This window comes from Pseudophryne corroboree, chromosome 6, assembly GCF_028390025.1.
Source record: "Pseudophryne corroboree isolate aPseCor3 chromosome 6, aPseCor3.hap2, whole genome shotgun sequence".
Lineage (NCBI taxonomy): Eukaryota > Metazoa > Chordata > Amphibia > Anura > Myobatrachidae > Pseudophryne > Pseudophryne corroboree.
In genome coordinates, this window is record NC_086449.1 from 35,232,804 (window position 1) to 35,248,857 (window position 16,054).

A 16,054-nucleotide genomic window follows, 5' to 3' on the forward strand; every position below is an offset into this window, starting at 1 on the left:
TGCGACTGTCATTGCAGTGAGTGACTGACTTGTAAGTAAGCTGCTGCAGCTTGCAGGGGAAAGAGAGGGGGAGCCAGACCAGGCTGAGTAGGAGCACTGTAATTGCAGTGAGTGCCATCAGGGGTGTTTGTTTGGTGCACACCGCAACATCTGACAATGTATCTGCTTTATTAGTATTGGTACAAAGGTGGATATTTCATATGCGTTGACCATCAATAGATGTGCTAGACACGCCCAAAAGGCGGTGCTAGACACACCCCTCCGACGGTGCACCCCCTAATAAAATGTGCTGCGCATGCCAGTGATAGCATTGCTGAGGTGATGGAGAAAAGACTTCTTATACAGTATCTAGTTGATGGTATCAAAATGTGGCCTAGTAGCCAGAAGGCCAGGTCAGTAGGCATTTAAGCCTTCCCTATCTTCTGGGACAATTAAATAATATCTTTACAGAAATCACCTAAGCAGGGGCATTCTCACCAGATGTGTAGTAAGGTTCCTGTACCAGTTAGGCAACACCACTATTTTTTGAAAGCAGATGGATAAATAGTGTGAAGGTGGGAGGAGTATATATACACCAGCGCATTAAAACTTTGTATTGTGTTTCCTTAACCTGTAGACAAATAGAGCTAGACTGAGCCTTAACCACTTTTTTTATTTAATATAATTTAAAAAGTATTTTTTAAAATATTTAAATATTATATTATACACATCTGCAGAACGGATCTTCTTGTCAAAAACTGTAGGACACAGTGGGGCAGCATGGCATATGTATCTGACCATACCAGTTAAGTGGTTAAGGAATATATTTTCCCAATCTTTATTGGATAGTGTCAAGCCTAAATCCTTCTCCCAAGACAAAGCATAAGCTGGAATGGAGGTGGATTGGGCACTATGTAATAGTTTGTAAAGGGCAGAAACCATGTGAGAAGGGGATAGGGGAGAGACACAGGGCCTAATTCAGACCTGATCACTGCAGCAAAATTGTTCTCTAATGGGCAAAACCATTTGCACTGCAGGGGGGCAGATATAACATGTGCAGAGAGAGTTAGATTTGGGTGGTGTGTGTTCAAACTGAAATCTTAATTGCAGTGTAAAAATAAAGCAGCCAGTATTTACCCTGCACAGAAACAAAATAACCCACCCAAATCTAACTCTCTCTGCACATGTTATTTCTGCCCCTCCCCCCTGCAGTGCACATGGTTTTGCCCACTAGAGAACAATTTTGCTGCTGCTATCAGGTCTGAATTAGGCCCTAAGAGCAATCCAAAGGGTGTCAGTACCCATGCGGCCAGTCTTAGCCTATTCAGTGAAGTTAGGAAGTGTCTAAGCTGTATGAATTTCCAAAAATCTGATCGGGGATATCCCATTTGCTTTGGTACTCAGAAAATTGTTTCAATCTGGAAGATGTCACCAACTGACCGACCCCGCTACAGTCCATTTGCGAAAGTGAGAGGGGGTTAAGCCTAGGTGGAAGTTTGGATTCGCTAGGAAAGACATCAAGGGACAAATTTCTGAAGAGATGGAAGTGAGAACTTAGAGTCTTCAAGGAAGAAAGAGTGGGTCTAATCGTTGGATATAAACGAGAAATCTTAGGAAGCTTTGGAAGCCATGGAAAAATCTTAGAATGTTGTTCCATACAGATGACTTCAATCGAAACCCATTGCTTTATATCCCCATTCCTTGTCCACTTGAGAATCCTATTCAAGAGAATGACATAGCAGTACATTTTGATATCTGGAAGTTGGAAACCTACTGAGAGTAAAGAACACAATAATATGTCACGTTTAATCCTAGGTTTTTTACGTGACCAAATAAATTGCTAAATTAAGAGTTGGATGGAGTGGAGCCAAGAGTCCAGGATAGTCATCGGCAAGGCTTGGAGGAAATAAAACAACTTGGAGATCATATTCATTTTGACTACATTTACGCTCCATAGCCAAGAAAGTTTTTTCTAGTGCCATCTATTGTAATCATTGCTTATAGTGGGGAGGAGAGGAGAAAAGTTCAGTAGGAACAATTGGGACAGGGCTCTAGGCAGCTTGAACCTAAGGTAAATTATATGTGTGGGGTGCCAGGAAAAAGGGAATGCATGTTGAAGGCTGGTGACAGTAGAGGTAGAGGCAGATATATTAAGAGTGAAAGATTAATCTTGAAATTGGATAATTTCCTGAAAATGTCAAGTTCATGCATTAAATGTGGGAGAGAGGTAGTAGGATGTGAAACATTAGCCAGCAAGTCATCTGCAAATACTGTAGGTTATATTCCTCAGCACCAACTTTGATACCTAATATGTGTGTGTTGGCTATGATTGCTCTGGCTAGTGCTTCAATGCAAAGGAAAAATATTAATAGAGACAAGGTGCATCCCTGATATTTGTAAGAAAATTGTCTAACAGTGCACCATTAACACGGACTCTAGACGTGGGTGATGTGTATAAGGCCAATATCTTATTGAAGGCTAGGGGACCCCAATCCAGTGTGCTCCAGAACTGATTTCATAAAAGTCCAGTTGACCCTATCAAATACTTTTTCGGCATTGGATGAGAGAAGTATAGTGGAGACCTGGTGCTGAGAAGACAGATGGATCAAGTTCAAAACTTTGGTGGTATTGTCTCTAGTTTCCCACCCAGGAACAAATCCTACAGTAATTGATCTCCATAGCTACTAAATCTTTATAGCTACTAAATTGATTAAAGGGCTAGAGGGACTGGATTATGAGGAAAGGCTTACTAGGTTGAATATGTATACACTGGAAAAGAGGCGTCTAAGAGGAGACATTATTAATATCTTCAAATATGTAAAGGGACATCACAAAGAGTTATCAGAGGATTTGTTTATTAAAAGAACTCTGTATAGGACACGTGGGCACTCGCTGAGGCTAGAGGAGAGAAAATTCCGTATGCAACGTAGGAAAGGGTTCTTCATAGTTAGGTCAATAAGGATTTGGAATTCGTTGCCAGGGAAGGTGGTAATGGCGGACTCTGTAAATGCATTTAAAAACGGATTGGATAAATTTCTGACTGAAAAAGATAGCCAAGGTTATGGCATTTAAAATATTGACATTGAAAATCTGGGAGGAACATAATATATAGTTGTTAATTAGTCATAAAACAGTTCAGCAGGGACATTATAATGAACTCAGCTTAATACAGAACACAGGTTGAACCTGATGGTCATTTTGCCTCTTTTCAACCTCATTAACTATGTTACTATGTTACTATGTATTAAAAAGTATGTTTGTCATCAACTTAGTGTACGGGGTGTCTCTTCAGCTGATAGATATGTAATGTGACCTATTTTAATAGTGACTAAAACATTGATAGCTTATCACTGTCATTCAGTGGTTCTTCCAGATATTTATAATATTGAGTCCAAGGTACAAACTCACTGTGAATCTGAAACAGCTAATAATCCACTAATGCAATGTTTTCAGTGGAGTGAGTATTGGGCAGAGACACAGCAAATTGCTGGTACAAACAGTTCTCTTCAATCCACTCCCAATACTTAAGAAATGGCATTTGTCCTTTTATTGTTCTGTTAACATATTTGGTATCCCTATTATTAATATTCTGTTCTCCAGCAATTTTCTTCCATGTTCTTCCTCTGGGCTCCATTCCATCCCTTTCCCTCTTCTCCTAATTGCTTTTGTACCCTTTTTTTGTGCAAATGTGAATATTCAATAAAAAAAAATTTGAAAAAAATTTACATCTTAAGTTCAGTTCTACTATTTCCTTTCAACATCAAGCAACACATTAATGACATGTAGATGTGTAACAGTACAATTTATTTTCTATCTTCCAGATTCACTTAACTGTAACAGTTGTCCGTGGGATCAGTGGCCAAATCCAGAGAAATCCAGATGTCTCCCAAAACCAATAGAATTTCTATCTTATGAAGATACATTGGGAGGAACTTTAGCTACAATCAGTGTAATATCCTCACTTATTCCTGTTCTTATTTTGGGGCTATTTATCCTGCACAGACATACGCCTGTAGTGAAAGCCAATAATTTCTCTTTAAGTTGTCTTCTACTGATCTCCCTATGTTTCTGCTTCCTGTGCTCTTTAGTATTTATAGGTCACCCCCACCACCAGACGTGTCTCCTGCGTCAGGTACTATTTGGTCTGACCTTCACTTTGTGCATCTCAAGCATTTTGGCTAAGACTATCCTGGTGGTGCTTGCTTTTATGGCCACTAGACCAGGCAGCAATGTGAGGAGATGGATGCACCACCAAGTGTCCTACATGATTATTTTTATCTGTTTCCTGCTACAATTCATCTTGTGCATAACTTGGTTGTCCCTAGCTTCTCCATTCCCACAATATAACACTGAAATTAAACCTATGATCATCATTGTTGAGTGTAATGAGGGCTCCCCCATTGCCTTCTGGACCATGCTGGGTTATCTGTTTTTTCTGGCCACCATTAGTTTCATTGTTGCCTTCCTGGCTCGGAGACTTCCTGACACCTTCAATGAGGCCCAGTTTATTACCTTCAGCATGCTGGCCTTCCTCAGTGTCTGGGTGTCCTTTATCCCGGCCTCCCTCAGTGCTCAGGGTAAATACACGGTGGCCACGGAAATATTTGCCATCTTGGCTTCCAGTTGGGCTCTGGTGATCTGCATGTTCCTGTCTAAATGCTTCATTATACTGTTAAGACCTGATATGAACTCCAAAGAATATATAATGAGGAAAGAAAGACAATAAATATATAATGCTAAAGAAATTTTAGATTCTGTTTAATAATTGTACTATAATTATTTTATGGAAATATAACATTTACATTCCTTAAATAATGTGCTGTTAAAAACAATTTTTGTTTATTAGCATGAGAGTTAATTATTCTGTATTATGTAGGTTTGGTTTTTGTTAATGACTTATCAACTGGTGTTGCAATTGAATTTGATACACTGTTGAAAAATTCAAATAAAATATATATTACATTTGAAACATACTAGAATTATTGGAAATGTGGGATACAATCTAAATCTATTCATTAGACTTATATATTGTATGCATAATTAAAATACATGTTTTTTTTACTGTTTTTGAGTCAGGGTGACAATACACACTGCAAGCTGATAATAGGCAAGTGGTATGACCCACAGATTACCCACTCCTTCCCTTCAGGAGTGTGTGACTGTATGAAAGTTTCCTGGGTGAGTTTACGGCTGTTGTAAATATAGTCATTGACAATAAACAAGATGGCCATAATTAAATGTCCCCTATTCAGAGTAATCTATAGCTTGATCTAACAAACAGTTGGTAAGGAGACTAATTAGTCAAAAACCTATAGGTCCAGGCGCTACTGAACAAACATTTGAGATCAAAAATATTTTTGAATAAAAAAATTCTAGTGCATGCATGATAGCAGATTAATTGCAGCAATGCACAGTAGTAAATACACCATAGCCCTGGCAGTATATGTAACATAGTAAGATAGTATTTGAGGTTGAATAGAGGCAAATTGCCCATCGTGTTCAACCTGTTTTAAGTTGTGATGATTCTACATACTAGCAAAACAATGTTTTATGACTAGCTAGCTACTATAACTCATGTTACCCCTGGATTAACCACGTTGATATTTTAGGTATTATAACCTTGGATAGCTTTTTCATTCAGACATTTATCCATTCCTTTTTTAAATCCATTTACAGAGTCCACCATTACCACCTTCCCTGGCAGGGAATTCCACATCCTGATTGTCCTAACAGTGAAGAACCCTTTCATCCGTTGCGTTCGGAACTTTTTCTCCTCCAGTCGCAGCGAGTGCCCACGTGTCCTAAACTGTGTTTTTTTAATAAATAATTCCTCTGATAACTCTTTGTGATATCCCTTAACATATTTGAAGATATTAATAATATCTCCTCTTATTCGCCTCTTTTCTAGTGTATACATATTCAGCCTAGTAAGTCTTTCCTTATAGTCCAGTCCTTCTAGGCCTTTAATCAATTTAGTAGCTCGCCTTTGAACACTTTCGAGTTCACTGATGTCTTTTTTATACAATGGTGCCCAAAACTGAACACAATATTCCAGGTGCGGACGTACCAATGCCTTATACAGCGGCATGATTACATCCGAGTCCCTTGTCTCAATTCCCCTTTTTATGCACGCTAGCACCTTACTTGCCTTCTTTACTGCATTTTGACATTGTGTTTGGTTATTAAGCCTATTATCAATGAATACCCCCAAATCTTTTCCAACTCTGTTTCCCCTAGGCGTTCCCCATTTAATATGTAGGATGCAAGTTTGTTTTTAGGGGTGTAGTATGGCTGACCGCCGGTCAGCTTACCGACGCCGGGATCCCGGCAGCATACCGACGCCGGTATCCCGGCGGGGAGGGGCGAGTGCAGCAAGCCCCTTGCGGGCTCGCTGCGCTCGCCACGCTGCCGACTCGGTGGCGACCTGCGGTCGCCACGGGTTCTGTTCCCACTCTATGGGTGTCGTGGACACCCACGAGTGGAAATAGTCCCTGTTGGTCGGCATGCCGACCATCGGGACAGTGACCCGTCGGGCTGGTGGAGGAGGTCATGTGACTGTCGGTCAGCTGACCGGCGGTCACATGAATACACCGGTTTTTAGTCCCAAAATGCATAACCTTGCATTTGTCTGTATTGAACCTCATTTTCCATTTAGACGCCCAGAGTTCAAGTTTAGATAGATCATTCTGCAAGGACTCCACATCCAATTCTGAATTAATTACCTTACACAGTTTAGTATTATCTGCAAAGATTGACACTGTGCTTTCCAGGCCTATTTCTAGGTCATTGATAAATATGTTGAACAGTAGTGGTCCGAGTACGGACCCTTGTGGTATTCCTCTGACTACTGGAGACCAGGTTGAGGACTTCCCGTTGACCACTACTCGCTCTACCCTGCTATCCAACCAGCTGCTTATCCATGTGCAAATTGTTTTTCCTAGGCCAATCTCCTTTAATTTGATCATCAGTCTCCTGTGAGACATAATTACTTATGTATTGTTAAATATCTAAGTGCATAAGTAATATAATGTATTTTACTAATTCTATAGACTCGCATATTTTGTAGGTATACAGGTATACCTAACATATAATATACCCTACATGGAACATGACCATATTCCATAGAGTTAGATATCTGACTTTTATACATACAATAGTTCAATTATAAGATACATGTTCCGTTAAACAGATTTTCAACAACACATCAGCAGGCTCAGTGTGTGTGTAATAGAATTGAAATTAGCCCTAAATAAGGCTAACCAGCTTCTAGTTTGTTATGAGGTTCTCAGAGGCAGAACTCTAGGAGGCATTGGAGTCAACTGCCGCCGGGCTCCTGCTTTGAAGGGGGGCACTTCTCCTCCGGGTCTGTGTGTTCAGCGACATTAATCAATTAAGTTAATTGACCGCAGCCGGTATCTCTTCCTTAGCCAACTTCCCCACTAGTCACTACACCTTACAAATCACACCCTCTTTATTATTGATACACTGGAAGCAGACACCTTACTGATGAAGCTATTTGCTCCTATAAAAGAAGCATGAGAATTCTAACTATATGAAGTTATTTCTCTGACAATTACAAGTAACTTCATATAGTTAGAATTCTCATACTTCCTATGCAAGAGCAAATATCTCCATCAGTACGGTGCATGCTTCCAGTGTAATAGGTTGTGGGTTCTAATCCTGGATATGACACTTGCAAATTAATTGTCAGAGAAATAATCAGCATTGTGAGTGACTGAGCAGATCTATGTAGTGTGTGGCTGGACCCCTACAAAGATCTGCCTAGTTGCAATGGTTTTGTAGTAGCTTTGTAGCAGCTTCATATAGTCAGATTCTGCAGGCTTGCTATGCAGGAGCAAATATATATATATATATATATATATATATATATTAGAGATGTGCACCGGAAATTTTTTGTGTTTTGTGTTTTGGTTTTGGATTCTGTTCCGTGGCCTTGTTTTGGATTCGGACGCGTTTTGGCAAAACCTCCCTTAAAAAATGTTGTCGGATTCGGGTGTTATTTTTCAAAAACCCCTCAAAAACAGCTTAAATCATAGAATTTGGGGGTAATTTTGATCCTATAGTATTATTAACCTCAATAACCATAATTTCCACTCATTTCCAGTCTATTCTGAACACCTCACAATATTATTTTTAGTCCTAAAATTTGCACCGAGGTCGCTGGATGACTAAGCTAAGCGACCCAAGTGGCTGGCACAAACACCTGGCCCATCTAGGAGTGGCACTGCAGTGTCAGACAGGATGGCACTTATAAAAATTGGCCACAAACTTCACATGATGCAAGGATAAATAAAAAAAAGAGGTACAAGATGGAATTGTCCATGGGCCCTCCCACACACCCTTATGTTGTATAAACAGGACATGCACACTTTAACAAACCCATCATTTCAGCCACAGGGTCTGCCACACGACTGTGGCTGAAATGACTGGTTGGTTTGGTCCCCCACCAAATAAAGAAGCAATCAATCTCTCCTTGCTCAAACTGGCTCTACAGAGGCAAGATGTCCACCTCATCATCCTCCTCCGATTCCTCACCCCTTTCACTGTGTACATCCCCCTCCTCACAGATTATTAATTTGTCCCCACTGGAATCCACCATCTCAGGTCCCTGTGTACTTTCTGGAGGCAATTGCTGGTGAATGTCTCCATGGAGGAATTGATTATAATTCATTTTGATGAACATCATCTTCTCCACATTTTGTGGAAGTAACCTCGTACGCTGATCGCTGACAAGGTGACCGGCTGCTCTAAACACTCTTTTGGAGTACACTCTGGTGGGGGGAGCAACTTAGGTAAAATAAAGCCAGTTTGTGCAAGGGCCTCCAAATTGCCTCTTTTTCCTGCCAGTATACGTACGGACTGTCTGACGTGCATACTTGGATGCTGTCACTCATATACTCCTCCACCATTCTTTCAATGGTGACAGAATCATATGCAGTGACAGAAGACGACATGTCAGTAATCGTTGGCAGGTCCTTCAGTCCGGACCAGATGTCAGTTTTCGCTCCTGATTGCCCTGCATCACTGCCAGCGGGTGGTTTTAGAAATTTGATCCTTTTCCTCTTAGCTCCAGTGGCGGTAGAAAATGAATTAGGAGCTGTTGACGGATCACGTTCCGTTTGACTTGACAAGTGTCTCACCAGCAGGTCTTTGAACATCTGCAGACTAGTGTCTGCCGGAAAGAGAGATACAACGTAGGCTTTAAACCTAGGATCGAGCACGGTGGGCAAAATGTAGTGCTCTGATTTCAACAGACTGACCACCCGTGAATCCTGGTTAAGCGAATGAAGGGCTCCATCCACAAGTCCCACATGCCTAGCGGAATCGCTCCATTTTAGCTCCTTCTTCAATCTCTCCAGCTGTTTCTGCAAAAGCCTGATGTGGGGAATGACCTGACTCAGGCTGGCAGTGTCTGAACAGACTTCACGTGTGGCAAGTTCAAAGGGTTGCAGAACCTTGCACAATGTTGAAGAAATCATTCTCCACTGAGCTAGAGTCAGGTGCATTCCCCCTCCTTTGCCTATATCGTAGGTAGCTGTATAGGCTTGAATGGCCTTTTGCTGCTCCTCCATCCTCTGAAGCATATAGAGGGTTGAATTCAACCTCGTTACCACCTCTTGCTTCAGATGATGGTGGGGCAGGTTCAGGAGTGTTTGCTGGTGCTCTAGTCTTCGGCACGCGGTGGCTGATTGCTGAAAGTGGCCCGCAATTATTTGGGCCACTGACAGCATCTCTTGCACGCCCCTGTCGTTTTTTTAAAAATTCTGCACCACCAAATTCAATGTATGTGCAAAACATGGGACATGCTGGAATTTGCCCAGATGTAATGCACGCACAATATTGGTGGCTTTGTCCGATGTCACAAATCCCCAGGAGAGTCCAATTTGGGTAAGTCATTCTGCGATGATGTTCCTCAGTTTCCGTAGGAGTTGTCAGCTGTGTGCCTCTTATGAAAGGTGGTGATACAAAGCATAGCCTGCCTAGGAACGAGTTGGCGTCTGCGAGATTCTGCTACTGGTGCCGCCGCTGCTGTTCTTGCTGCGGGAGGCAATACATCTACCCAGTGGGCTGTCACAGTCATATAGTCCTGAGTCTGCCCTGCTCCACTTGTCCACATTTCCGTGGTTAAGTGGACATTGGGTACAACTGCATTTTTTAGGACACTGGTGACTCTTTTTCTGACGTCTGTGTACATTCTCGGAATCGCCTGCCTAGAGAAATGGAACCTAGTTGGTATTTGGTACCGGGGACACAGTACCTCAAGCAATTCTCTAATTCCCTGTGAATTAACGGTGGATACCGGCCACACGTTTAACACCAACACAGCTGCCAAGACCTGAGTTATCCGCTTTGCAGCAGGATGACTGCTGTGAGATTTCATCTTCCTCGCAAAGGACTGTTGGACAGTCAATTGCTTACTGGAAGTAGTACAAGTGGTCTTCCGACTTCCCCTCTGGGATGACGATCGACTCCCAGCAGCAACAACAGCAGCGCCAGCAGCAGTAGGCGTTACACTCAAAGATGCATCGGAGGAATCCCAGGCAGGAGAGGACTCGTCAGACTTGCCAGTGACATGGCCTGCCGGACTATTGGCTTTCCTGTCTAAGGAGGAAATTGACACTGAGGGAGTTGGTGGTGTGGTTTGCAGGAGCTTGGTTACAAGAGGAAGGGATTTGGGGGGCGTGGCCTGGCTGGCATCGAGGAAGGTCGGGTCTCTGCTGAGCTCCGGCCTGCAATACATTAAAATACACCCCTGAGCTGGATTTGGGGCCCACCTGCAAGGGAATAGTCCCCTAAGCCTTGCCACATCACCCTGCACCCGGAGGAAGAGGCTGCGGAATCGGGGGGGGGGGGCCTGCGTTGCCCCCTGCGGATTGTGGCCTACCTCCGCCCCAGAAGCCGGGGCCTCCATTTTGGAGCGGCGCCGGCGATCCGTGGGACCCGGTGCGGCGACCCTGCGGACTCCCTCCCCCACCTGAAAGGCACTCCCTAACACCAGAGGACTCACCCATCTGGCGCTGGCCCTCACGGGAGACCGGTGACCGGACGATCTGCGGGAGGTGAGGGCCGAGACGTGTGTGGCTGGCGGCCGGCGGCCATCTTGTGGTTGGCGCCGCCCGGCCTTTGGACTCTACCTAGCCGATCCCCGGCCTCTCCGGGCGCCTGCCCTTCAACCCCCATCTCACACATCATTGCTGGCAAGATCTCTCCCCCCGCTGGCGGGGATCAACGACCGGGGGACCTCCGGAGGGCCTGTATCTCGCTGATAAGCGGCGGCCATCTTGGGACTGGCACAGCACTCATCTCACTCCCTGACTTTGGATGGCTGTAACTAGGGCTCCCTCTTGTGGCGAATACTGGAATAGTCAGCTCACAGCCACTATACCTATATTTCTATAACCCTGCCTGTTCTCATATCTCCTGTTTGGCAGCCGGGAAGGAGTCATTATATTATACCTTAAAACAATAGGTGTGATGCTTTAACGGCCCTGCCGCCATCTGCTGTGCCCGGAAGCTGCGGACTCGTTGCTGTGGATGCCCGGCTCCCGCTGCCTCACTCTGAGCCTTTTGACATATACGACACGCTGCTGTGACGTTCAGGAGTATCACACTGTGACACCTTTAACACGTTGTTTCTGGCAAATCCGATCCGCTACGTCCTGATATGCCTGCTATCTTCATAGCAATGTAACTTTCCAATACCCTCCCGACGCTGATGTGACCTTCATTAAACTGCTCACTGCGCCCTACATGGCTTCTACTCTACGTATCTATTTCTAGCGACTTCATATGGAGAAATTCCTGGTGTCCACCCCAATGTCCTCGACTGGTCCTATTTCAAGCGCACGCGAGGACACATCCCACAGAAATTCCTCGGACTCCGACTGCTCCACCACCCGATCTCGATCCCAAAGAAAACGTACTAACGCTACAACTACTAAACCGCCTAAAATGAAACCCACTGACATTGCTGCAGTTCTTGGACCTCTCTTAGACGAAAAACTGGCGGGCCTTAAAGAAGCTATTGATTCCACCTTGGCCCAGCTGACTCAACACAGTAGCCGTTTGGATGATGTCGAGCAGAGGGTCTCCACATTGGAGGATGATCTACAAGCCGCACAGTCTACTATAAAGACCCAGACCACGGAAATCAAAGGCCTCACGGAAAAACTCGACAACTTGGAAAATCGGAGCCGTCGGAACAACCTGAGGGTGGTGGGCATCCCGGAGTCGGTGAGGGGCCACGCGCTGCTGGACCTTCTATCCAACTGGCTACCCGACAAATTAGGTATGGACCTTCAGGGTTCACCTCTGGCCATTGAAAGGGCACACAGAATTGGCCCTGAACGCAGAGAATCCGCGGGACGCCCTAGACCTGTTATCCTACGGATTCTAAACTACGCGGATAAAGCCAGGCTTTTAGACCATTACCGAAAGTCAGAGAACCTCCTCTATAAGGGAGAAAGACTGCTCATCTTCCAGGACTTCTCCACTCATGTCGCCAACAAGCGCAGAGAGTTCGCCCCGATTTGCAAGCGACTGTTTGAAGACAACGTCAAGTTCTCACTGTTATACCCTGCTCGTCTTCGGGTCTTTGTCAATGGAAAACCATGCTTCTTTGACGATCCGATAGCGGCAAAGACCCATTTTGCACACCCTGACACTTGACTGTCCACCCTTACTTAAAGCTTGCATATCTTTATAACCGCTTTAATCAATAGGTCACACAATGTTCGGGATATGATTTAGGCATGCTATTTGCGCATGCTGGAGGCTATGCCTCCCATTGTTCTATGTCTGTTAGTTTGATATTTTTATCTGTTTGTTTGTTTGCTCGTTCTGCCTGCTGGGATAATGTGTCTCGATCTTCCATAGGTTTGCCCCTCCTTGCTCATTGGGACGGGGGGGGGGGCACCATTTCACCTATACGATTTTGATATTCTGCTTTCCATCTACGGGGGTAGGATAGCATAGCTACCCATGCTGCCACTCAGACCTCAACTCCGGTGACAGCCCCACTTTTAGATTTTAATATAGTTTCGTGGAATGTAAAGGGTCTCAACAGCCCCATTAAACGCAAGAAGGTGACTGCACACCTCTCTCGCCTGTCCCCCCAAGTCATGTTCCTACAAGAAACACACTGGGTGCATGATTCCCCTGTGTCACTAAAAGCCCCCTGGATTGGGGAATGTATATCTGCTCCTTACACCAATAAAACCAGAGGGGTTGCTATACTCTTTCATAGAAATCTTCAATTCTCCATCCTTAAAAAATATATCGACCCAGAGGGCAGATTTATCCTCCTAGATGTCTCCATTGACAGTGTGATATATACCTTTTTGAATTTATATGCACCCACTGGATCTAACAATCTCTTCTTTGCAGATATCCTTCAGAGAGTCCTGTCCTGGGGCGGCAAAAATTTAATTTTAGGGGGAGATTTCAACACGGTCGTTGATCCATCCATGGACAGGTCGGGGGTGAGTACCAAAAAACCCGGATCCTCTTCTACTCTGCTTTCCTCTCTTTGCTCTCAACTTACCTTACTAGACCCTTGGCGTACACACCATCCCCTTCAACGGGATTATTCTTTTTATTCACACCCGCACTCCACCCACTCTCGCATTGACTATCTATTTCTATCTAAACACCTTTTCTTTAAAGTCACCCACACCTCAATCAAGGACATCATTATTTCAGACCACGCCCCCATCACCCTGTCCCTACATTTATCTCTACCCCAGAACATTTCTAAATGTTGGAGATTCCCAGCATATCTCATACACTCAGAGGATTTCTTATTACATCTCAAACATTCCTGGCATAATTATACTACTGATAACTTGGATCAAATTTCTAACACTCTACTCTTTTGGGGGGCCTCTAAGGCCGTCCTTCGAGGCCATATTATTTCCTATGTTAATTCTAAGCGTAAGAAATTCAACACCAAATTGCAGGAACTTAGCGCGGCTCTCACACTCGCACATCGCACCTACAAACAATGCGACAATCCTACCCATAGAGAAACGTACCTCATGGCAAAACAAATCTATGATACCTTTCTCACCGAACAGGCCCAGATAAGCTATGATTACGGCAGAAACAGGTTCCATAGGTGGGGGAACAAGTCTGGCAGACTCTTGGCCAACTTGGTTAGGGGGCCCCGAAACAAAACATGGGTTAACTCGTTGCACAGCTCTGGAGGTGTTCTCTCTGATCCCACTGACATTTGCTCGGCTTTCATGAGGTTCTATAAATCCTTATATACTGCCGACACTGATAACGCAACCGATGGTCAACTATTCCTGGTTGAGGCGCAGTTACCAAGGCTGGAGGTGGAGGAAAGGGACTCGCTGGATGCTCCCATAACTGACGATGAGGTACGGACCACCATTAAGTCCTTACCCAATGGAAAGAGCCCTGGCCCTGACGGCTTCAGTGCCGAATTTTATAAGATGCTGGATGCCAATATACTCCCTACATTAACACGATTATATAACCACATCCTAACAACAGGGGAGACTCCCCTTCGTTTTAACGAAGCCAAGCTTATAGTACTCGCAAAACCGGGTAAAGATCCTGCCCGAGTAGGGTCATACCGCCCCATTTCACTCCTCAATCAGGACTTTAAAATATTGACCAAAATCATAGCTAATAGGTTGCAAGCATACCTACCCCGCCTTATCTCACCCGCGCAGATGGGGTTTGTCAAGGGTAGACAATCCACACGAGGAGTGCGAGCGGCCCTGACTGCGATATCTTACACCCGCTTCAATCAGGCCAAAAACAACATCATTGTGAATTTGGACGCAGAGAAGGCGTTTGATAAAATTGCCTGGCCTCACCTATCCCGAGTACTCGCCCACCAGGGATTCGGCGCAGCGTTTTGCAACTTGGTTCAGACCTTGTACAATAACCAAGTGGCACAGGTCTTAGTCAACAATGTGACATCCTTTCCTTCACGTTGTAAAGAGGCACTAGACAAGGATGCCCCTTATCTCCCCTCCTTTTTGACCTAGCATTAGAACCTCTTATACGCCATGTTCTGCTACACCAAAACTATAGAGGCATCGAGGTGGGTACACAGGAATTACGGGTGGTGGCATTTGCAGATGACCTCCTCCTTTTTATGTCAGACCCTCACCGTACGATCCCACAGCTGATTGCTGTGATTGATCGTTTCTCCTCTTTTGCAGGGTTTTCCATTAATTACAGTAAGTCGGAGGCACTAGCCATATATGGACAGGCGAGATTAGGTTGGGGGACCACTTTTCCCTTTAAATGGGCGAATACACATATTACCTATCTAGGCGTTGCACTCCCTACTCACCCCTGCCACCTGTATAGGTTTAATATCACCCCGGTGCTCCATAAGATTAGAACCGAACTTGGTCTCTGGCAATCCCTCCCCCTTAACATGCTAGGGAGATGTAACCTATTTAAGATGGCCAGCTTCCCAAAACTCCTCTATGTTCTACAGATGACCCCCCCTTCTATTATCCAAGTCGGATATATCTTCTCTGAATACCTCTATCTCCAGATACATCTGGGCTGGTAAACGTCCAAGGATTAGCATGAAAAAACTGTCCCAGACGGTATCTAGAGGAGGAATCAATTTACCTGATGTTAAACAATATAATCTTGCATGCCTCCTCCGCATTGCTATGGACTGGCTTGGAGACAATAATTACTACACAGACTCCAGCCTAGACTCTCAACTTTGCGCCCCCTTATCCCTCAGTTATCTTCTCCATGCCAAACCCTCCAAGTTGGCGCTACATATCACCACTAACTCATTACTACTCCCCATAATACAGGCGTGGCAAATGGCGAGGAAATCTCTCAATCTTCAACACCTATACTCATTCTCGATGCCCCTTATAGGCAACCTAGAGTTTCAGGAGGGGGAGGCTCTGCAACCCTTCATTGCCTGGCACTCTCTTGGCATCCGCAATCTGCGCAACTTGCTTAATTCCTCTCGCGTCCCGCTGTCTTTCGCAGAGGCACGAGGAAAATATGGCCTGCCCCCTCACCACGAGTTTGCCTACTTCCA

The 16,054-nt window shown here is 44.5% G+C and overlaps 1 protein-coding gene across 1 annotated transcript in view; it reads left to right on the forward strand.

Annotated features, from left to right (window-relative positions):
* The window catches only part of LOC134934201 (extracellular calcium-sensing receptor-like), a 44,255-nt gene extending 39,550 nt beyond the window's left edge, over positions 1–4,705 (forward strand). The window contains exon 7 of the mRNA XM_063929690.1: positions 3,801–4,705. Coding sequence (XP_063785760.1) covers positions 3,801–4,705 — 905 coding nt within the window. The remainder of the gene's footprint in view (positions 1–3,800) is intronic.
* Positions 4,706–16,054: the final 11,349 nt, after the last annotated feature.